The 23,721-nt window shown below is 44.5% G+C and overlaps 1 protein-coding gene across 3 annotated transcripts in view; it reads left to right on the top strand.

The window, feature by feature from the left end:
• Klb (klotho beta) overlaps positions 1–23,721 on the top strand; it is a 35,366-nt gene that overhangs the window by 5,111 nt on the left and 6,534 nt on the right. For 2 of the 3 annotated variants that reach the window (XM_038311469.2, XM_038311486.2), the window contains exons 2-3: positions 16,964–17,474; positions 21,155–21,423. In XM_038311469.2, coding sequence (XP_038167397.1) covers positions 16,964–17,474; positions 21,155–21,423 — 780 coding nt within the window. The remainder of the gene's footprint in view (positions 1–16,963; positions 17,475–21,154; positions 21,424–23,721) is intronic. The other variant, XM_038311478.2, reaches the window with a different exon arrangement.

Below are 23,721 nucleotides of genomic sequence, written 5' to 3'. Positions count from 1 at the left end.
AACACTCTGGAAAACCCATATTTGTGAGTTTGAGGTTACCCTGGTCTACACAAAGTTTCAGGCCAGGCAGGGCAACAGCAAAACCCTGTCACAAAATTCAATACATTTTAAAAAGAGAAAAGGAGATTTCTTACATTCAGTTTTTTTGCTTTGGTTTTTGGTGTGCCTTTTTGTGGTTTTTTGTTTGTTTGTTTGTTTGGTTGGTTGGTTTTTGGTTTTTTGAGACAGGATTTCTCTGTTTAGTGCCTGTCCTGGAACTAGCTCTTGTAGACCAGGCTGGCCTCGAACTCACAGAGATCTGCCTGCCTCTGCCTCTCAACAGTCTGATGCGTTTGGCAATACACGCCCAGTGTACCAATCCAAGCACTCAGGGGGTAGAGGCAGGAAGATTTCAAGTTTCAGGCCAGCCTGGGTTACATAATAAAAACCTGTTTTGCTGGGTGTGGTGGCACACACCTTTAATCCCAGCACTTGGGAGGCAGAGGCTGGTGGATATCTGTGAGTTCGAGGCCAGCCTGGTCTGCAGAGTGAGTTCCAGGACAGCCAAAGATACACTGAGAAACCATGTCTCGAAAGAAAGAAAGAAAGAAAGAAAGAAAGAAAGAAAGAAAGAAAGAAAGAAAGAAAGAAAGAAAGAAAGAGGGAGAGAGAGAGAGAAAGAGAGAAAGAAAGAAAGAAAGAAAGAAAGAAAGAAAGAAAGAAAGAAAGAAAGAAAGAAAGAAAGAGAAAGAAAGAAGAATCTGTCTCAAAATAAATAAACAAATAAGTAAGTAACTAAATAAATAGGACTAGCAACTGGTAAAGTCACCTGCTGCCAAGCCTGAGGACCTGGTGGGAGGAGAGAAGCTCCCATGAGGTCTATGCCATGCACACCCCAACAGACACACATATACACACATGCCTACAAAATAAATAAGATATAATTTTCAAAATAAATAAGTAAAGCTTCATAGATAGTTGACCTTCTCAGGTGGTACCCTTCCTTCTTTGATCATCAAAGCTGAGAGTTCATATTAGTCAAGACAATAATGGCGTTCATTTTCCACTCTATTATTAAATTCATAAATATGAATAATAATCTAAGTTTGTAAATTTGCCCCTGAAAGTGGGGCATCTGAGAGCCCCTGAGTAAATAGTCTCAAGGGTTGGGATGTGAGTTTGCCAATGAAGCAGTCAGCCATTCCGTTTATTAGTTCACAAAGCACTGCTGGCGTCCATGTTAGCTGTGATCCTTCTGTGGCTTTGAAATGTTATCTTTCATAGACATATGCTGTTGACATAGTGTGAGGGTTTCTCGACCCCAGAGCTATTGACATTTGGGGCTGGGCAACTTTCTGTTGCAATGGATTATCCTGCATATTCTACGATGTTCATCAACAGCCATGGATCTCCCCACCCCTTCTAATTCCTTAGCCTGAACTAGCCCTGCTTCAGGCTTGTGACAGCCCAAGTGTCCCTAGACCATTGCCAAATGTCCCACAGCAGTCAAGAGTCCTTCCCTTTCCTCCACTTCTGGAAAACCAGTGACTTCTATCTATACTGGACAAGTGTTCAGATGAGACATGGCTCGGTCGAAGGCTGTAAAGACAGCTGAGATCTTATACCACAGCTTCCAGGAGATCTTCTCTGGACCTCTAAAGTGCACGTCTAACCTCAAAGTTAACTCGTTTGCTAGGAAGACACAATACTTTAAGAAATGTTTTCAAGAGGGGGCTGGAGAGGTGGCTGACCACGCATATTGCTCTTGCAAAGGACCTGAGCTCAGTGCCTAGCACCCATGCTTGGCAGCCGGTGACTTTACCAGTTGCTAGTCCTATTTATTTAGTTACTTACTTATTTGTTTATTTATTTTGAGACAGATTCTTCTTTCTTTCTCTTTCTTTCTTTCTTTCTTTCTTTCTTTCTTTCTCTCTTTCTCTCTTTCTCTCTCTCTCCCTCTTTCTTTCTCAATTCTCAATTGCCTGTAACTCCAGCTCTAGGAGAGCCAATGGCCTCTTCCGAACAGTGAGGGCACCTGGGCTCACATGCACTTACACAAAGACACACATAGACACAGGATTTTAAAAATTAAACCCTAAATAATGGTTTTAAAAGCTGGTCTACGCCAGATGATGGTGGCACGTGCCTTTAATCCCAGCACTTGGGAGGCAGAAGCAGGTGGATCTCTGAGTTTGAGATCAGCCTGGTCTACAGAGAGAGTTCCAGGACAGCCAGGCTACACACAGAGAAAAATCCTGTCTCAAAAAAAAAAAGAATATATAAATTTTACACAGCATTGTAGCATTATAGCGTGCATTTATTTCTATAACCAAACATGTTATGCCATTTTAAAATATGCCACAAAAATGCTTTCTCTTACCCAAGTAAAATAATTTAAATGATGTGCATTGTTTATTAGTTAGGAAATGCCAATGTTTGCATTTGCATTATTGATCCTCCGCCCCCTGTACTGGGAGATGCATGAACTACACGCCTGGTCCTTTCATCCGCATTTTAATTATTGATAATTTAGTCCATGAATATTTTGTTTTAAAATTTACTTTTCTTTCTTTTTTGTTTTGCTTTACTTTTTGTTTTGTTTTGTTTGTTTGTTTTTGTTTTAGAGGCAGTGCTTCTCTGTGTAGCTTTGGAGCCTGTCCTAGAACTTACTCTATAGGCCAGGCTGGCCTTGAACTCCGAGATCCGCCTGCCTCTGCCTCCTGAGGGCTGGGATTACAGGCATGTGCCACTACCACCCAGCTTACATTATTTTTAATTTTTAAAATTTATTGTGTATGCCAGACATGGTAGCACACACCCTTAATTTCAGCACTTGAGAGACAAAGTTAGATGGTTCTTTGTGAGTTCGAAACCAGTCACATCTGCTTAGCGAGATCCAGGACAGCTAGGGCTACATAGAGAGACCTTGTCTCCAAAGAGAGAGAGAGAGAGAGAGAGAGAGAGAGAGAGAGAGAGAGAGAGAGAGAGGGAGGGAGGGAGGGAGGGAGGGAGGGAGGGAGGGAGGGAGGGAGGGAGAGAGAGAAAGAATTTGAAAAAGAAAAAACTATTCTGTGTGTGTGTTGGGGATGGGGCTGCTCACGTGCAGTGACTCACGCATGGACGTCAGAGGTCTACTAGGAGAATCATCAGTTTTCTCCTGCTCTGTGGTTCTCTAGACCCAACTCACACCACGAGGCTTCACAAGCCTTTTTCCCCACTGAGTCAGCTCACTGACCCTGAATTTAGTGTAAACGAACTTTACGCTACAGTCTTCAGTAACATGGTTTTCTATCAAACGCAACCTATGTCAACACTTTTTTGTATGCCACACACAAATGCTGACACGCTTCCTGGCATTCCTTAGGGACTTAAGGGATTGCTTCACACTGTGAAAGAGGCGTCAGGGCACAAGATATTGGGAAACTCCACTCTAGGTCAAGCCCTCACCGGCTGGTTCCTGAGCTTGGGATAAGTCTGTTTTTCCTCCTTGTTTTTCCACCTCTTTGAGGACTTTGTCCAGCCTTTCGTTGCATCGTTAGTTGGTGAAGCTCACATAACACTGGGTATATGTTAGGTATATGTCAAAGAAATAAATTGATTTTTTTAAAAGAATTTTTTATGATTTATTTAACTTTATTTTATGTGCATTGGTGTGAAGGTCTCAGACCCCCTGGAACTGGCTTTACAGACAGTTGTGAGCTGCCATGTGGGTACTGGGAATTGAACCCCAGTCCTCTGGAAAAGAAGTCAGTGCTCTTAACCACCAAGCCATCTCTCCAGCCTCTAAATCGATTTTTTAAATGATTTTCTTTTTCAAATTTTTAAAATTTTTATTATATTTGCTTGTTTTTATTTTGTTTTAGGGAGGGAGAGGTTGAGACAGAGTTTTATTATGTGGCCTTGGCTATCTGGAACTCACTTTGTAGACCAGACCAGCCTTGAAATCACAGAGACTCCCTGCCTCTGCCTCCCCAGTGCTTGAGTTAAAGGCAAGCGCCACCGTGCCTAGCTGTCAACTTTTTATTTGTGTGTCAGGTGGGATATGCCTGTAATCTCTGCACTTAGGAAGTAGAGGCAGGAGGATCAAGAGTTCAAGATTAACAGCTGCATAGTTAGCCTGAGTTCCATGAGACCCTGTCTCAAAAAGTCAAATAAATAAAGTTTTTAAAGGCAAACAAATAAACAAAGTAAGGCAAAACTCCTCCCGCAGAGGGGCTGGAGAGGTTGCTGTGTGGCTCAGAGCACTTACTGCTCTGCAGAGGACGCAGAGGGGCTGGAGAGGTCGCTGTGTGGCTCAGAGCACTTACTGCTCTGCAGAGGACGGAGTGAGGAAGCTCCAGCTCCCTGTGGCTCCAGCTGGACCCCACGCCTTCTTCTGGCCTCCTCAGGCAGGCACACACACATGACATGCTCACACACAAGCAGACACATACCTGTAAATACAAATAAAATAAACCTTAACATTTTCAAGTGAACAAGGCTCTGGGTTTGATTCTCAGCATCCCTCCCCCCTCTCCCCAAAAAAGCTTTTAAAAACAACCTGAGTTGTAAAAGCCAAGTGGTGTGTCGATGAGCGCTCATCATGCTCTCCTATTTTGTTTTGTTTTGTTCTTTGTTTCTCAAGACAGGGTTTCTCTGTTTAGCTGTGGAGCCTGTCCTGGAACTTGCTCTGTCGACCAGGCTGGCCTCGAACTCACAGAGATCTACTACCTCTGCCTTCCGAGTGCTGGGATTAAAGGCGTGCGCCACCACCGCCCGGCCATGCTCTTTCTTCTATTTTTGTGATCATGATTTTCACAAGGAAAAATAAAAATAAAACAAGACAGCAAATATTTAAAAATCCTGGCGGGCTGCTAACCCTGAAAATGTGAGCTCAGCCCCCTACTTTCCACACGGTGGAAAGAGAGAGCCAACACCTACAAACTGTCTTCTGCGTGCCCTGCGACAAACGGTATCCCCACACACAATAAATCTTGAAGATGTAGTCAAAACTTAAAACATAAAAGTAAAAAGAATAGAAAATAGCTGGGGTGGTTGTAATCTCAGCACTTGGAAAGCTGAGGAGGTTCCAGAGTTGGAGGCCAGCCGGATATGTTAAGATCTTGTCTCAAAATGCAAGAGGAAAGGAAACTGTCTTTATGTAGCTTGTTTTTAAGGTGTTGTTGGAATTCTTAAGCAAAAGTTAGTGTTAAAACCACAAAAACAACGTTGAGAAATGAATCCTAGGATTTAGCCATCTTCCTTTGCCCACACACCACCCTAGCTTCTGTCTGGAATGTCTGAAGACTGCAGGTTTCTAAGATGCACTGTCGTGCATTAAAAATCACCTCTAAGTCTTCCAGCCAACCCCCCCACCAACAGTATCTTGAAAGCTGTAACTAGTGTCCAAGGGAAAGGCGGGGGAGGCTTTTGGGTGTCCCTCTCATCGCTTTGTGCCTGATTCCTTTGAGGCAGGGTCTCTCCCTGAAGCTGCAAGCCCAGCAATCCTTTTGTCTCTGCCCCCACAGCACTGTGCTTGTGTGGACCACACCCAGGTTATCGTCTCCTTCACACTGGGACTAAACTCAGGTCCACCTGGTTGTGCAGTAAGTGTGTTCTTAACTCCCGAGTATTCTTGGCAACTTCAACGGGAGGCTTTTTGAGGTCTTATATATTTAGAGGTAAATCTTCAAAGATTGTAAGAAATATATTTCTTTGGGAAAAAAAAAAACGTTTGAAAGCCCCTTTGGGAAAGTTGTAAGGTATTATTAATACAGCCAGAATTAAATTTGCTGCAATTGGAACTAAAAGACTAACACGTTTTTAGCTACCAGATCCATAAACTACTTAGCCCATGACTAACATGTCTTATTTGTTTGTTTGTTTGTTTGTTTGTTTGTTTATTTTATGTGTATGGCTGTTTTCCCTACATGTGCCACATGTGTCCCTTATGCTTACAAGCCAGAAGTGGGATTCCCTGGAACTGAAGTCACAGTTATGAGCCACCATGTGAGTGTGGGAAATCAAGAGCAGACGGTGCTCTTAGCCACGGAGTTGTCTTCTCTCTGGTCATAACATATTTCATTTTATTTTTGAGACAAGGTCTCTTGCTGTATTCCTTGCTGTCCTAGAAGTCTCTATGTAGACCAGGCTGGCCTCAAATTAAGAGATCCTCCTGTCTCTGCCTCCTGTGTGCTGGGGTTAAAGATTAGCCCTGGGGCTGGAGAGATGGCTCAGAGGCTAAGAGCAGTCAGTGTTCTTCCTAGAGATCCCGAGTTCAATTCTTTTTTTTTTTTTTTTTTGGTTTTTCGAGACAGAGTTTCTCTGTGGCTTTGGAGCCTGTCCTGGAACTAGCTCTTGTAGACCAGGCTGGCCTCGAACTCACAGAGATCCATCTGCCTCTGCCTCCCGAGTGCTGGGATTAAAGGCGTGCGCCACCACCGCCCGGCCCGAGTTCAATTCTTTGTAGAGCCTACTGGCTTCAAACTCACGGAGATTCTTCTCCTGTTCCTGAGTGCTGGGATTAAAGGCATGCGCTATCACCCCAGCATGACAGATTTAAAATAGTAACCTTGAAACATGATGGCTTTAGTGGCCAAAAACACTTGCCCTCAAGACTGACAGCCTGAGTTCAATCCCCAGATCACAATGGAAGGAGAGAACAGGAACTAAAAGTTTGTCCTCTGACCTCCTGCTGGGCCTGTGACTTGTGCGCTCCCCCACCCTCAAATCAGACCTCCAGAAAAGGAAGAGAAGGAAAGGAGGGGAGGGAAGGACAAACAGAGGGACGGAGGGACTGAAGGAAAAGAAAGAGAAGAGAAAAAAGAATGACTAGCATTTTTTCCCCCTTTACCATATGCTTTCCAGGGATTGAACTCAGCTAGGCAGACTGGCTACAAGCACCTTTACAAGTTTAACCACCCCATCCCCAAGCCTCTTTTTATCTTCTTTTGTTGCATTTATTGTTTGAAACAGGGTTTCTCTATGAAGGTGAGACTGACTTCCAACCCCCAATCCTCCTGCCTCTGCCTCCCGAGTGCTGGAATTTTGGGTTTGTGTTTCCATGCCTGGCTTCATTATTCTTTGAGATACTTTTAATCAGATTTAAATAAGTGATAGAACTGCCTGGGGAAAATTGCCAAAGATGGTTTCTACAACCATAACACCCTGCTATTGCCGAGAGTCACAGACTCAAAGGGTAAAAATGGCACTCTGAAACCTTCAAGAGAATAATATTTACTTTTTCTAACTACTAAGTAGAAAAAGTTAAACTTCAGTGAATGATTAACAAGAGTTTTGATAAATGTAATTATAAATGATCATAGAATAACTTTGCAGTCTGGTCTAAACCGCTTTGAACACTCTCATACATGGAGACTACACCAGCCAGAGTAAAAACAGCTACAAGTCATGGAAATGGGAAGGAATGGTTTGAAAACATGACTGGAGGAGAACTGCACTATGTACTAGATCATTTACGGTGAAATGTTGGAGAAAAAAAGAAACCTTCCACATTAGGATAAGTGTGGCACACACTTTGATCCCAGCACTAGGGGGGCAGAGGCAGGAAGATCTCTGTGAGTTAGAGGCCTGTGTGGTCTACAAATCAAGTTTCAGGCCAGTCAGGACTTCATAGTGATACCTTGTCTCAAAACAAACAACAAGAACAATTTTTAAAAAAAAAAGTCCGTAGACACACACAGGCTGGAGAGGTGACTGGGGGCAAGAACACTCGCTGTGCAAGCATTAGAGCCTGAGCTCGCATTCCAGCGCCAGGTGAAAAGCCAGGCGTGGCTGTGCTGGTGCCTGTAACCTCCGCACTATTGGGGGTGAAGGCTGGAAAATTACTGGGGTTTCCTGGCCACCAGCCTACCTTCCAGTTCAGTGAGAGACTCCATTCCATAAAGCAGAGAGTGACAGAGCAAAACACACTCCATGTCGTCCTTGGGCTTCTGTGTGGATACATGCACACAAGCACCAGCACACGTGTGCATACACTACAGGCATATACATGTATACTCACAAGAATGCATACACAGGGCTGGAGAGATAGCTCAGAGGTTAAGAGCACTGACTGCGCTTCCAGAGGTCCTGAGTTCAATTCCCAGCAACCACATGGTGGCTCACAGCCATCTATAATGAGATCTGGTGCCCTCTTCTGACATGCAAGCAAACATGGAAGGAATGTTGTATACATAATAAATAAATAAATCTTTAAAAAAAATGCATACACAATAGTAATAATAATAACAACATAAGATTTCATTCAAACCAGTAATACCACCAGTAATACAGTGCTAGGAATGCTGGGCATAGCCTAGGACCTTCTAATGTATCAGTTAGTCATGAATGAATCACAGAATTACCTAGAGTGGTCTGATGGTGTCCTTTGAAAATGGTTTGGGAGAACCCAGAAGTGGGAGAAAACCAGTATCTTTTAATGTTGAGTGTTTTAATAGGAAGGTGGTACATTGCCAGGTATGTGGGGTGCACTTGTACTCCTGGCACTTGGGAGGCAGAGGCAGAAGCCAAGCTGGTCTACATAATGAATTCCAGGCCAACCAAGGCTACATATGCTGGTACCTCCTGCTTCCTCTCCTAACCAGAGATTATAACAAGGGTTTCCGTTGTCCAATCTTTCATGTTAAGCCATCATAGCCTCTTCCTCTTGCCTTACATTAAACATCATATGCTATCATTGGGTTCAAAACACACCCCATGCACAATAAATTCCAGAATATTTACCTTCCATTACATTTTTTTCTTTTGGGATTTTTAGAAGTTTGGAAACTCTGCAAGAATAATTATATAAAACAGCCCAATTCCCTGACAGAAACCATTTCCAATTAGTCTCTGGTGTTTTTTTTTTTTTTTTCTTTTTTTTCTTTTTTTGGTTTTTCGAGACAGGGTTTCTCTGTAGCTTTTTTAGAGCCTGTCCTGGAACTAGCTCTTGTAGACCAGGCTGGCCTCGAACTCACAGAGATCCGCCTGCCTCTGCCTCCCGAGTGCTGGGATTAAAGGCGTGCGCCACCACCGCCCGGCTAGTCTCTGGTGTTTTAGAGCTCTTTATTTATTTTTAAAAATAGGGCCTTGCCAAATGGTGGTGGTGCACACCTTTTAATCCCAGCACTCAGGAGGCAGAGGCAGGCGGATCTCTGTGAGTTCGAGGCCAGCCTGGTCTACGTAGGGAATTAATTCCAGGACAGTCTGGGCTGCATAGTGAGAGCCTGTCTCAAAGAAAAACACTTATGTAAACTTGCTTTTGCTGAAGTATGTATAGCTTACGGAAAAACAAAACAAAAGGCAATCCTGTGGGTTCTTCGTGTGACTGGGGTGCCCAGCTGGTAAGGCGGGATGAAGGCTCAGTCAAAGCTCTGATTCGCAGATGATTTTTCTTGCCGTGTCCCTGAGAGGTGCTCTCAGTGTGCCACCCCTCACGTGTGTGCCATATCCATAGGTACCCCTTGCGTTTTCACAGCCTACGCAGCCACCTTCTAGTCTCAGAGACAAAAGCACATTTCCAAGGCACGGAACTAACTTTGCACAATTGCCCTGGTAATGACAGTGTGCTAGGAACTGAAGGGCTTCTAGCTGGCTCTAGCCTTAGCACTGAGACTTGGGTAAGTCGCTTATCTTTTCTTCTTTCAGCTTTCATCCACAATAGAAAAAGATATTTAGACTAGGTATGGATTCGTATCCCTTTAATACAAGCACTCGAGAGGCAGAAGCAGGAAGATCTCTGTGAGTTCTAGGCCACCCTGGTCTACGTATCGAGTTCCAAGCCAGACAACGCTATATAATGAAATCCTCTCTCACAGAACCAAACAAAAGTTTAATTAAAAAAAAATATTCCCTAGATGTCAGGCGACAGCCAAGAGCTGAAAAAGCAATATTCAGTGAGTGAGACAGGGTTTTTAACCTCTCCACCCCTTGGTTTCCTGCCCCCTAAAATGGGGAAGATGGTGCCTGCTCCATAAGACTTAAGTGAGTTTAAGTGAGAGGGCAGGGACGGGGAAGATGGCTCAAAGGTTAAAGCACTTGATTGACAGATGGTTCAATGGTTAAAGCACAGGATAGATGGTTCAGTGGTTAAAGCACTTGATTGACAGATGGTTCAATGGTTAAAGCACAGGATAGATAGATGGTTCAGTGGTTAAAGCACTTGATTGACAGATCGTTCAATAGTTAAAGCATAGGATAGATGGCTCAGTGGTTAAAGTACTTACTACAGAAGCATAAGAATCTCTAAAACCCAAGTAAAAACAGACACAAGGGACTGTTGGAGCAAACTAGCTAGCAAGACTGGTGTATCAGTGACTGCTGAGACCTTGCCTACACACACATACACATACACACACACACACACACACACACACACACACACACACAGAGTTGTGCTCTCACACGTGTAAAACATGCACACACAAGAGAGAGAAGAGAGAGATAGATAGATAGAGAGAGAGAGACAGAGAGAGAGAGACGAGAGAGAGAGAGAGAAAGAGAGAGAGAGAGACAGAGAGAGAGAGAGAGAGAGAGAGAGAGAGAGAGAGAGAGAGAGAACAAATGGGAAGCACAAGTAAAGCACCAGGAACATTTGGTGATAAAACGTGTTCTTGCTGTTTATATTGTTTCCCCTGTTCTTAACATCACCACTGTACTATCTGACAATGAAAGTCAGTCACCTCTAGGAACGTGCGCTTTTCCTTCTACAAGGCTGGTGCTGTCCTAAACGCTGTGCAGGTGCCACATCCCTGCCCTCTGCATCTGACACTGGTGATGGCATAAAGGCCACCATCTTCTGGAAAAGACAGCTAATGCAGGGGTGCCCTGAGGGACTCGTGTGGCCTCTGCCACCCCGAAGGAAAATGTCCAGTGCCAGCATTACTGGTTCTAGGAAAGAGGCACAAGTTTTTGCCCATCAGTGTTACATGCCATGCTAGGCGCTTGGACAACCACATGGATTTCCAATCTGGGGTGGGAGGATTTCTGGCAGTCCTCTAGGAGCTTTCTAGAGAGTTCTGAATTCCAGAAACATGCAAAGTTGGAAAAGTGGTACTGTCTTTCCAGGATGATGGAATAGCCAAGTATAGCCATAACCCCACATACCTGCAATTGCAGCATTCAGGAGGATGGAGAGTCATTTGCAGCTTGTTCTTTCAGAGTTTGGGGCTTCCTTTCTTGTTTTGAGACAGGGTCTCTCATTCAGCACAACCTAGCCTGGAACTCCATATGTGGTCAAGGTTGACTTGAGTTTCTGATCCTCCTGACTCCTGAGTGCTGTTGGGATTACAGATGTGCCACCACACCAGTGGATGCCTGCTGAAGATGCAAGGGAGGATTTCCAGCATTCTAGACAAGCCAGCAACCAACTGCGGGGCATCTACAGCCCTTTGTGTGTTCTGCCACAGTCCTGGGTGGGGGGGGGGATAGTTTCAGCTCATTCTGACAAGCCACTAAGGACTCAGAGAGGGAAATGACTTGGCAAGCTCATAAACCCCAGTAACAGCAGAGCCAGAAGCAGAACCCGGATTTCTTGCGTTCAAAACCAGGGTCATTTCCCCAATGAGAGAATGTAGGGGGAGGATGCTCAAGGATAATTTCCCTGCAAACAAAGCTGTCCAAGTCTGGCAGCAGATGATCAGAGAACACGCCTACCAAGGGCAAAATCGGGCGAGTGATTTGGAAATAGTTGAAGCAGTTCTAAGAATTAAGCTGTCCAGGGCTGGGGAGATGACTCAGTGAGTAAAGACAGCCGCCACCAAGCCTGATGACCTGAGTTCAATCCCCAGGACCCACCTGGTGCAAAGCAAGCATGGGCAGCTGCAAGTTGCCTTCTGACCCATGTGATTGTGCACGCACACACTTAGGCACCTGTGCACACACACACAAGCTCCCACACACAAATAAATAAAGGTCACTTGTCTGTCTGGTGCCAGAAAAAGGCATCAGACCCCCTAGAACTGTTGTTATGCGTGGCTGAGAACTACCACATTGTACTGGCAATTAACCTGAGTCCTTTGGAAAAGCAGCCAGTGCTCATAACCTCTGAGCCATCTCTCTAGTTTCAATAAGCATAATTGTTATACTAAAAATGGTCAGCTGATCATTGGTGGCTCACACCTTTAATCCCAGCACTTGGGAGGCAGAGGCAGGCGGATCTCTGTGAGTCTGAAGCCAGTTTGGTCTACAGAGTGAGTTCCTGGACAGCCAGGGCTTCACAGAGAGACCTTGTTTCAAAACAAACAAACAAACAAACAAAAGTCAATCTGTTCCTGTTACTGACAGGAAAGAATTCAAATAAATTAAAAACTGCATTCCCAAAGTCAGTTATTTACAACAGGAATAAAAGAAAAACAAGCTGATCTCTATCAAAATACAGAGCTGAGGGCTGGAGAGTTGGTTAAGAGCATTGCCTGCTCTTCCAAAGGCCCTGAGTTCAATTCCCAGCAACCACATGATGGCTCACAACCATCTGTAATGAGGTCTGGAACCCTCTTCTGTACTGCAGGAATACAAGCAGACATAATAAATAAATAATAAATATTTTTTTAAAAAAATACAGAGCTGACCAAGCAAGTACTATGTCCTCAAATCCGGAACTTTCAAAGTGTTAAGATAATTATCGAGACTACAATACAGAAAATGTTTTAACTGAAGTTAGCTGGGAAATGCTAAAAGGTAGCATTAAAATATCTTCTAAATGTTTTCACAAAAACATGAAAACATTTTGTTATGTTATGGAGACATTTATTTCTTTGTTTGCTTCTTACTTTCTTGAACTAGAATCTCTCTACATAGCCAGGCCAGACCTAAACTCACTATGCAGCCAAAACTGGCCTCAAACTTACATTCATCCTCCTGTCTCAAGCCTCCAGAGTGCTGAGATTATAGGTGTGTGCCCCTACACGTAGTGACTGTGATATTTTAAAGTAAAATTTAAGTTTTAAGTTTGTTCTCTACTCCATAATTTTCATAATCAATAAAATTACAAACCTCATGAAGGTATTTCAACCAACATGTGACTGAAATCTGAGAGATTTGGAAAATGGACTTTCTATTTTTTCTTTTAAAAAATTATTATTATTATTAATTATTATTATTATTATTGAGATAGGATTTCACTATGTAGGCCTGGCTCACCTGGAACTTTCTACACAGACCAGGCTGGCCTTGAGCCCACAAATATCCACCTGTTTCTGCTTCCCAAGCACTGGGATTAAAGGCATGCACAATCTCACCCATCCCTGGAAACTTGAGTATCTTTTGTTTCTTCTTTGGTTTCATGCTAAACAAAATATCTTGATCATACCCATCCATTCTCCATCTCCTCCCGTCCACTCCCCCCGCCAGGCACTCCCAACGGGTAAAATAACTTTCCAAAGGACCAGGAGTCCCCTAATGCCCTCAAACGATGGCAAGGTTCACCATCTACCTTCTCCTTCCCACCAGTGTTCCTCCATGGCATTCTGGCCCTTAACTCACCTCTGTTTTTATTATCTTATTTCTGCCTACCCACCCATTGAATTTATCATCCTAGACTTCTGAAGAAATCAAAAAAGATCAGCCTGTTAGACATGGGAGGGACCTGAATATGGATGAAATTTTGAGATTCCTACTGTCTTTCAAGGGTACTGAGTCCCAAGAGCTGGCTCTAACACAAAAGGCAGCTAGGTTCCTGTCGAGCTACTGAGCCTAAAGAACAAAGGTTGACGTGCTCTTCAATCAATCATTCCAAAGGTAGATGGCCTTGGACAAGGTAGAGGTAACCTTGGAAAACCATAGGAGGTTGTGCAAGGGTCCTGGCTGCAGGCCCTTCTTCATTGTCCAACAGATCCTGAGTACCGTCCATCTGAACATCTGCAAGATTCGGGTCAAATGGACCATCTCAGGGCAGAACGTTTTCCCTGTTATTTGACAAACAGTCAAGTCATACCATAAGGACTGCTTGGAGAGCCTCCCCCATTTTGTCTAGTGAGACGTGTCTTTGCCTTCAGTCAGAGCAAAGATAACCTGAGATACCTTGATAGCTTATGCAAACAGCAGCCACGGAGCAAGACACAGGGTGAAGCACGAAGGTCACCTTGGGCTATGACAACGCGTGTACCAGAAATCCAGGTTGCAAACACGTGGCAAAAGTGCAAACTATTGCCTTCTAAGCTGCCCTGGTTCCTATTTTAATGCTGATGTAACTGAGATTTTATCACAATTTAAGGCACCTTTCCTATAATCACCTAGTTAACAGAGGGTTATTTTTAAAGAGGCTCCCTTCCCTGTCCTTCCCTGCTAGGCTGGTTAATTTCTGTTAGTTTCTCTTTAAACCATTTTTTTTTATTTATTGGGGGAGAGGTGTGGGTAGGTGAGGGGTGTGAACGCTACAACACACATGTAATATCAGAAAACACCTTTCAAGAGCTGCTTCTCCCCTTCATCCGTGCAGTCCAGGCGAACCTTGAAATGCTGATTCTCCTGCCTCTGCCTCCCAAGTGCTGGGTTGCAGGTGTCCACCCCCACACTTGACTCTGGCTAATTCCTGCTTGGAGCATGTTCATGCATTGATCTTGATTGTGTCCCGTTCTCCCCGCAGTGTTGGTGGCAGTCCTGTGAGTGAGGTGGCTTACGAACAGCCAGCTCTCACACTTGTGCAGTGTTCTTGGTGTCCACCTCTGGGGTGCACAACTCTGAAGGGGACTGGCAATTGCTGTGTGTTCTAAGTATGAAAGTACAGAATTGGTGAAAGACTAAGCAACCACAATCAGGGTAGGGCGTCCCCTCTGGAGCCTACCATTCACAGCCATAAAGAAAGCAGTCCTCAGAACTTTCCACAGAGATTCTAGCCTCCGAGTCACTCAGGAAGGTGGGGCTTCAGATCATTCTTTGACAGTTTCACACAATATATTTTAATATTTCTTTCCCACCTCCCAACTCCTCCCAGGTCTCTCCCCCACCCAACATCATTTCTGTTCTTTCTCTCTCTTAAAAAAAAAAACCCAAAAACTAAAGAGAAATTCACTATAAAAGCAAAACAAAACAAAAACAAAAAAACCCATGAAGTCCAAATTGTTTTGACCAACTTCTGAGCACGGGGCTTGCGTGAAAGTGTGGTTGGTATACCCAGTGACTCCACAGAAGAAAATGGCTTTTCCTCCTCCCAGCATCTGTTATTTACAAATGGCTGCTTGACTGGGGTGGGACTTCGGTCCCCGGTCCTCCTCCATCATGAGACTTTGGTTGGGCTTCATCTTGTGCTGGTCACAGTCTTTGTGAGTTCGCGGTAACCAGCACAGACCCGCAACTGGATGAGGTTGAAAGTGACAGACTTTGGAGTGCTCAGCCCTAAAAGGGATGTCTACACACACACACACACACACACACACACACATACACACTTACACATACACACTCCCTCAAGGCTCCTGGATCTATGCAGAAGAGGGGCCATGAAAGTTGGAAGAGTCTGAGATGGTAGACAATTGTAAGAAAACAGCATTTTCCAGACACAAAAGGCAGATACACATATGAACTTCAGAGACTGCGGTCGAGACCATTTAAAGCAGCCTGCCTTGGTCTTCACTGGCTCCTTGCAGAAACTCCGACCTCAGCCTGCAAGCAAGAGAGGAGGTTGGAGTTTAAGACCTTATCTGAGACAAAAACATTCATAAAGATCCTGTGCTTGGTGGCACAAGCCATTAATCCCAGGAGTGGCAGAGACAGGCAGATCTCTATATAGAATTTGAGACCAGCACGGTCTACATAGTGAGTTCTGAGACAGCCAAAGCTACATAGTGAGACTCTGTCTCAAAAATAAATAAATAAATAAATAATAAAAATTAAACTAAACCCTGGAATTGCATACAGCAGTTCACAACTATAAATAATCCCAGTATTTATAGGTTGAAATATGAAAATTGTGCTTTGGAGGCTAGCCTGGGGTACATTGTGTCTCAGAAGAAAGGAAATCAGGGTGAGTTGAACATTTAAGTTCTAAATTATTCCAGGATCTTACAATGAAAATTCAGAGAGAGGACTGGAGAGATGGCTTAAAGGTTAAGAGCACTGGCTGCTCTCCCAGAGGTCCTGAGTTCAATTCCCAGCAACCACATGGTAGCTCACAACCATCTGTAATGAGATCTGGGGCCCTCTTCTGATGTGCAGGCTGTATACATAATAAATATATATATATATATAATATATATAATATAAATATAAATTAAAAACACTATATACATAATAAATAAATAACACCTTTAAAATGGAAGAAAAAAGAAAGAAAGAAGACACAGAGAGGAAGGGGGTGGTGTGGTGAGTAAGGACCCATTGCTGAGGTGATGTCTCAAAATGGCTTCCTCTAGAAAGTTCTCCAGAAAATAGTTTCAATTAGCTTTTTGTTGTTGTTTTGTTTTGTTTTGTTTTTCGAGACAGGGTTTCTCTGTAGCTTTGGAGCCTGTCCTGGAACTAGCTCTTATGGACCAGGCTGGCCTCGAACTCACAGAAATCCACCTGCCTCTCGAGTGCTGGGATTAAAGGCGTGCGCCACCACTGTCTGGCGGTTCTAAAGTTACGTACAGTGTTAATTCAACCCTCGCAACATCCCTTCGTGAACTCTATTGTTACTCATTTACAGACTTCACAGCCTGCCCTGTCCTGGACTTCTACAGCAGGACCAAATGAAGGGCTGAGGAGATATCTCAGTTAGCAAGCTGCTTGCCATACAAGCACGAGTACCTGAATTTAACTTCCAGAGCTTATGGAAAAGCTGGGTGTTGGGACCGTCCAAACCGCTCAGCGGATAAATAAGCTTGCAGCCAGGCCTCATGGCTTGAATTTGTTCTCCAAGACCCGCACCGCGGAAGGAGAAAATCAGCTCCCCAAGGTTGTCCTCTCTGACCTGGGCAGGTTTGCCTTGGCGTGTGCACGAAAACACATACACACATGTTAATAACTGCTCAGGATTTGCTAACTGTGTCACAGCCCCTGTGAAACCCGATGATGTTTTCTTTCCCACCAGGCTCATGCGAAGGCGTGGCATAACTACAACAAAAACTTCCGCCCCCATCAGAAGGGTTGGCTGTCCATTACCTTGGGGTCCCACTGGATGGAACCAAACCGAACAGAAAACATGGAGGATGTACTCAACTGCCAGCACTCCATGGCTTCCGTGCTGGGATGGTTCGCCAACCCCATCCACGGGGACGGCGACTACCCTGAGTACATGAGGACGATGGTCGGCATGCCCGTGCTCTCTGAGGCAGAGAAGGAGGAGGTGAGGGGCACGGCTGACTTCTTTGCCTTTTCTTTCGGGCCTAACAATTTCAGGCCCTCGAACATGGTGAACGCAGTGAAAATGGGACAAAACATGTCACTCAACTTAAGACAGGTGCTGAACTGGATTAAGCTAGAATATGACAACCCTCGCATCTTGATTTCGGAGAACGGCTGGTTCACAGATAGTTATATAAAGACGGAGGACACCACGGCCATCTACATGATGAAGAATTTCCTCAACCAGGTTCTTCAAGGTTAGTTGCACTTTGGCTCTGTTTGTAATATATTTATGTGTATATATGTTTGCTTGTGTGAGTGTATGCCACGTGTGCACAGGAGCTCCCGAGGCCAGACGAGGGAGTCAGCCAGCAAGGAGTTGGAGTCATAGAACAAATGCAGGCCCTCAGGAAGAGCCGCCAGCATCTGTAACTGCTGAGCTATTCTCTCCGACCCCAATTCGGGTTTTTGTTTAAGGTTACCATGGATATGTCATTATTGATGTTGATTTTTCTATTGTTCAATATTGACCAAAATTTGTTTGTGACAGGGTTTCTTTGTGTAACAGTCCTAGCTGTCCTAGAACTAGCTCTTGTAGACCAGGCTGGCCTCGAACTCACAGAGATTCACCTGCCTCTGCCTCCCAAGTGCTGGAATTAAAGGTGTACGACAATCACCGTTGATAGTGGAATCAGGTCCTTTTATCTTGACATGATTGAACAATGAAAGTTCTACAAACAAAGCCGAGCCTTTCCTACTCTCTTGGAGATTTCTTCCTACCTAACCGTCAACTCGTTCCCTCCTACTCAGGCAGCGACACCTACAGGCCAATGGAAAAGATGAGGCCAAAGACAGCTCAGGCTGTGTCCTCATCAGAGTCGGGCTCCATTCCACCTGAATATAATTCCAGTGGCTCTTTCTCCAGCTGACAGCATTTTTTAGAAGTTCTAAGTATTGGAGAGAGGGAGATGGATAAGTGGGTAAAGCAAGAGGACCTGTGTTTGACCCCCGGCAGCCATGGAGAAAGCTGGGTGCAGGACTGGTGAGATGGCTCAGCCAGTAAAAGCAATCACCCCACCACATCACATCCCCAAGTTCAATCCTGGGACTCACCTGGTAGAAAGAGAAGTGACTGTCTTCACACATGCATGCATACATCCACACACATGCACTACACACACATACACACACACATACACACACACACACACACACACACATCTTCCACCACAATACATAAAGTATACTTTAAACAAATAACTAAATGTGGAGAGAAATCCCATAGGAAAAGAGGTTTCAGGAAGGGTTTCCAGAAAGTGCAAGTCCTGGGGCTGGAGAGATGGCTCAGTGGTTAAGAGCATTGACTGCTCTTCCAGAGGTCCTGAGTTCAATTCCCAGCAACCACATGTAGTTTACAACCATCTATAGTGGGATCTGCTGACCTCTTCTGGCATAAAGGAGTACATGCAATAGAGCACTCACATAAAGTAAATAGATCTTTAAAGAGAGGGAGAGTTTTAACAGATATTTAAAGAGAGTTTTTAAATAGATATTTAAAGAGAGAGAAGGGGGGGCGGTGGTGGCGCATGCCTTTAGTCCCACCATTCAGGGATACAGAGGCAAGTGGACCTCTGTGAGTTTGAGGCCAGCCCTGGTCTACAGAGTGAGTTCCAGAATAGCCAGGACTGTTACACAGAGAAGCACTGCCTAAATAAATAAATAAATAGGAAAAAAAAAAAAAAGCAAATCCATCTCCTGGTCTCACTGCAAAAAGGGACAGCATGGAACACAGCCACACCACCCAGTCCTGGGCCATATGAACATGGTGGCCTTCACAGGACACTACCTACAGGCTCCTGGGTCAAGTGCCAAGCACTTGGACAAAAAGGTGTTGATTCCACCCTTCCTCACAACATCACCCCACCGTGGGCCAGAGTGCAGCTGTTGAAATACGTTTGTCTTTTTGGAATCTTTTGTCATGGTTCTCTACTTTTCTTTCAAAAAGAAAAGCAAAGCTGATGGCAAGGCCCCGTGCAGAGATGAGGGGTTTTGGCGAGAGAGACAAAAGGGATTGGTTTTGTTTTGGTTTGGGTTTGGGTTTGTTTGTTTTTTAAGTGATTCAGTTGGGTGGTGGTGGTTGGTGCACGCTTTAATCCCAGCACTTGGGAGACAGAGACAGGCAGATCTTGTGAGTTCGAGGTCAGCCTGATCTACAGAGCAAGTTCCAAGACAGCCAAGGATACACAGAGAAACACTGTCTCGAAAAACTAAAAAAAAAAGAAAGGAAGGGTAGGAGGGAGGGAGGGAGGGAGGGAGGGATGAAGGAAAGGAAGAAAGAGAGAGAGAGAGAGAGAGAGAGAGAGAGAAAGAAAGAAAGAAAGAAAGAAAGAAAGAAAGAAAGAAAGAAAAGAAGAAAAATGAGATGGCTCAGAGGCTGCTCCTACAGAGGACTTGGTTTCCCACAACTGTTTCTAACTCCAGATCCAGAGGGTTTGATGCCCTCTTCTGGCCTCCATGGGTACAGACACATAGGTAGTTCACAGATACAAATGCAAGCAAAACACTCCTGCACATGAAATATAACACAAATAACAAAAACTCTAAAAATGTTTCGGGGCAAATTTCAGTTTTTATTTTACACCAGGCTGACCTTGAACTCACAGAATGCTGGGATCAAAGGCTCCATATCTCATTTTTAGCCAACCAGAGTTTTAAAGCTGGAAACGTCCTTAGAGATGATCTTCTCCAGTAATTTCTGTTTACAGATAGGAAACTGCCATTCAAAGCCTTGCCCAATAGCTCCCTCTCAGAGACACAGCAGGACCTGGCCTTGGGCCTGCTGCCCTTCAACCCAGCCACTTCTCACCCCACTTCTCTGCCTTCCATGCCCCCCCACCCCCGCATCTGCTTGTGTTCATCCTGAGAGCTGGTATTTCAGTCCCTGAAGGACAGTTTCACAGACTGGACAGAGGTGCACAAACAGGAACCCGCCCAAACTCAGAATGAGAAACTCTAGGTCACTAGTAAACATCACATCCCGAAAGGCTATGAAACCGCCATGCCCTGTGCCCCAAGACACAGATCTGCACACTAAATATTTCCTATTTCCTTTTTTTTTAATTTGAGACAGAGTTTTACTATGTAGCTCTGGCTGACCTGGAGTTCAATATGTAGGCCAAGTTAACCTTGAACTCTGAGATCTTGCCCATCTCTGCTTCCTATGTGTTGAGATAAAAGGCATGTACATACCCTGCTAAACTACATGATTAAATCTTTTTTTATTTATTTTTTTTTATTTTTATTTTATTATTATTATTTTTTTTTTTGGTTTTTCGAGACAGGGTTTCTCTGTGGCTTTGGAGCCTGTCCTGGAACTAGCTCTTGTAGACCAGGCTGGTCTCGAACTCACAGAGATCCGCCTGCCTCTGCCTCCCGGGTGCTGGGATTAAAGGCGTGCGCCACCACCGCCCGGCCTTTTTTTATTTTTTTGACACAGGATTTCTCTGAGGCTTTGGAGCCTGTCCTGGAACTAGCGCTTATAGCCGGGGATGGCCTCGAACTCACAGAGATCCGCCTGCCTCTGCCTCCTGCCGCTCGGCTTAAAATGTTTTCAGCTATCAGAAATGTTTTTAATGAGGTCCTTCCACTGTCCTCATCTGTGTAGGGAGGGTACAGTGTTTATTTTGTGTGTGGTGTCCGGGAGATCGGAGGAAAACCTTCAGGACTCGGCTCTCTCCTCCCACCACGCAGCTCTGACTATCAGATCCCTTTACCGACGCAGCCATTTTGCCAACGCTTTTTTTGTTTGATTTAAAAGGCCTGCTTTTAGGACAAGTGTAGCGTGTGTAACAAGCCATGATGCAGCTCATGAAGCTGTACATATGAACTAGAGAGCTTAGCCCTCTGAAGACCCCTGCTCTCCCTTTTCTCCGTGCAGCGCTGAAGTTCGATGACGTTCGAGTGTTTGGCTACACGGCCTGGTCCCTCCTGGATGGCTTTGAATGGCAGGACGCCTACACTACTCGCCGAGGGCTGTTTTATGTGGACTTTAGTAGTGAACAGAAAGAAAGGAGGCCTAAGTCCTCGGCGCACTACTACAGACAGATCATACGAGACAACGGTTTCCCTTTGAAAGAATCCACGCCAGACATGCGGGGGCAGTTTCCCTGTGACTTCTCCTGGGGAGTCACTGAGTCTGTTCTTAAGGTAAATTAACCACACGCTAGAGCAGAGGGTATACAATATGTTTTTACAAATGTTATGGGTTCGGATGTTTTATTTGCATATGTATCTGTGTGCCTGGTGCTCATAGATCCAGAAGAGGGCATTGGATCATGGACCAGGCTCACCTTGAACTCACCTGCCTCTGTCTCCCGAGGGCTGGGATTAAAGGCGTGCATCTGGAGACACAGATATTTATGAACACCCATTGCAGGTGCTCTGATACCCTGGTCAGTGCTCTCAACCGCTGAGACGTCTCCAGCCCTGAGGTGGGACTTAAAAACTTGATTGCACTGGATTGCAGATGTGTGTGGTGGAGATTGTGGCTCACGTGGAAGCCAGAGGACAGCTGTGGAGTTAGCTCCTTCCCCTCTACCTTTGCATGGGGTGTGAGAGATTGAGCTCAGGTCACCAGGTTTCCTGATTAAGTGCTTCACCCGCTGAGCCATCTCCCCAGCCCAAACCCACTGGTTTTTATTGGTATATGTTAATTATACAGACGAGTGTGTTTCAGTATCACCTCTACACACATATATAAAACACACTCTGGTCATGGTCACCACGTTACTCCTTTTATCCTCCTACTGGCCTATTCCATTGGGGTGCCTCACCTTAACGTGGTCTCTGAGCAGATAACCACATGCATGGTCTACAGCTAGTGTTTTCTGGGGCTCTGGAAAGTGCAGGGCATTTTTTTTTTTGATCTTGCCTTTTTGTGGCAAAATTACCTTTTATAGACATCTTTTCAATAGCACTGGGATGTTCTGAACTTTTCAAAACACTGGAGCTGGCCTTAGCTGGGAAGACTGCTCGGGTAATTGATTATGCACAGATTGAACTCCATGCCCACATGATCAATGTTCTCTCAGTTTAATGTTCTAGATAACCGGTTGGCAGATGGCAAGAGGGCAGTAATATGACTTTGTAATTAGACTATGAAAAATGACACATGAGAAAACAATTAGAAGGAAAATATTTACCAAAGGTTAATTATCGGTTTTCATGGTGCATTTAAATTCAGTCGGGGCTGTGGGGGGGAGTACTTTAATGAAAGCACAGAATTTTTCCTTGCTCTAATTAATCTTGAATTTGGAAATGTTTTTCTTACATCTTTTGTTTTATTTTATTTTACTAGTTTTTTGAGACAGAGTTTCTCTGTGTAGCCCTGGCTGTCCTGGAACTCAATCCAAATCAACTTACCTTTGTACAATGGTTTTCAGTGGAGACCCCACCTTCCCAGAGCATCTATCTGGTCCCCACAATGCACCTGGGAAGTGGGTGACACAGGACCATCCCCATATGATTGTGCAGTCCAAACTCAAAGAGAAAAATTCAAGGTTGAGGTTATAGCTCAGTCAGTACAGTACCTGTCCAGCACACTCAGGGCCCTGAGGTTTTTTGTTTGTTTTACTTTTTTTGTTTTTTGTTTTTAATTGAACTCTACACTTTTCTCTGCTCCCCTCCCTGCCTCTCCCCTCCCACCTTCAACCCTCCCCCAAGATCCCCATGCTCCCAATTTACTCAGATCTTGTCTTTTTCTACTTCCCATGTAGATTAGATCTATGTAAGTCTCTCTTAGTGTCCGCATTGTTGTCTAAGTTTTCTGGGATTGTGGTTTGTAGGCTGGTTTTCTTTGCTTTATGTTTAAAAACCACCTATGAGTGAGTACATGTGATAATTGTCTTTCTGTGTCTGGCTTACCTCACTCAAAATAATGTTTTCTAGCTCCATCCATTTTCCTGTAAAATTCAAGCTGTATTTTTTTTCTGCTGTGTAGTACTCCATTGTGTAAATGTACCATATTTTCCTTATCCATTCTTCGATCGAGGGACATTTAGGTTGTTTCCAGGTTCTGGCTATGACAAACAATGCTGCTATGAACATAGTTGAGCACATGTCTTTGTGGCATGATTGAGCATCCTTTGGATATATACCCAAAAGTGGCATTACTGGGTCTTGAGGAAGGTTGTTTCCAGGGCCCTGAGTTTTATCACGAGCATTGCACTAACTAGGTGTAGTGGCATATGCCTGTACTCCCAGCACAAGGGAATGGAGACAAGAGATGTAGGAGTTCCAGGTCATCCTTGGGTGCTTATTAGGTTTAAGGCTAGCCCTGGGCTGTATGAGCTAACGCACACGCAAGCACGCGCGCGCGCACACACATACACACACACACACACATGGGGGGGGGCAGGGAGAGGAGAACATCCCATACAGTCTGCTGCTGAGTAGTTTTTTTAAAAAAACATTTTTGGAGGGCTAGAAAGATAAGGCCCGTTCTCC

This window comes from Arvicola amphibius, chromosome 1 (assembly GCF_903992535.2).
Source record: "Arvicola amphibius chromosome 1, mArvAmp1.2, whole genome shotgun sequence".
In the NCBI taxonomy this organism is placed as follows: domain Eukaryota; kingdom Metazoa; phylum Chordata; class Mammalia; order Rodentia; family Cricetidae; genus Arvicola; species Arvicola amphibius.
This window is presented reverse-complemented; position numbering and strand designations above follow the sequence as displayed.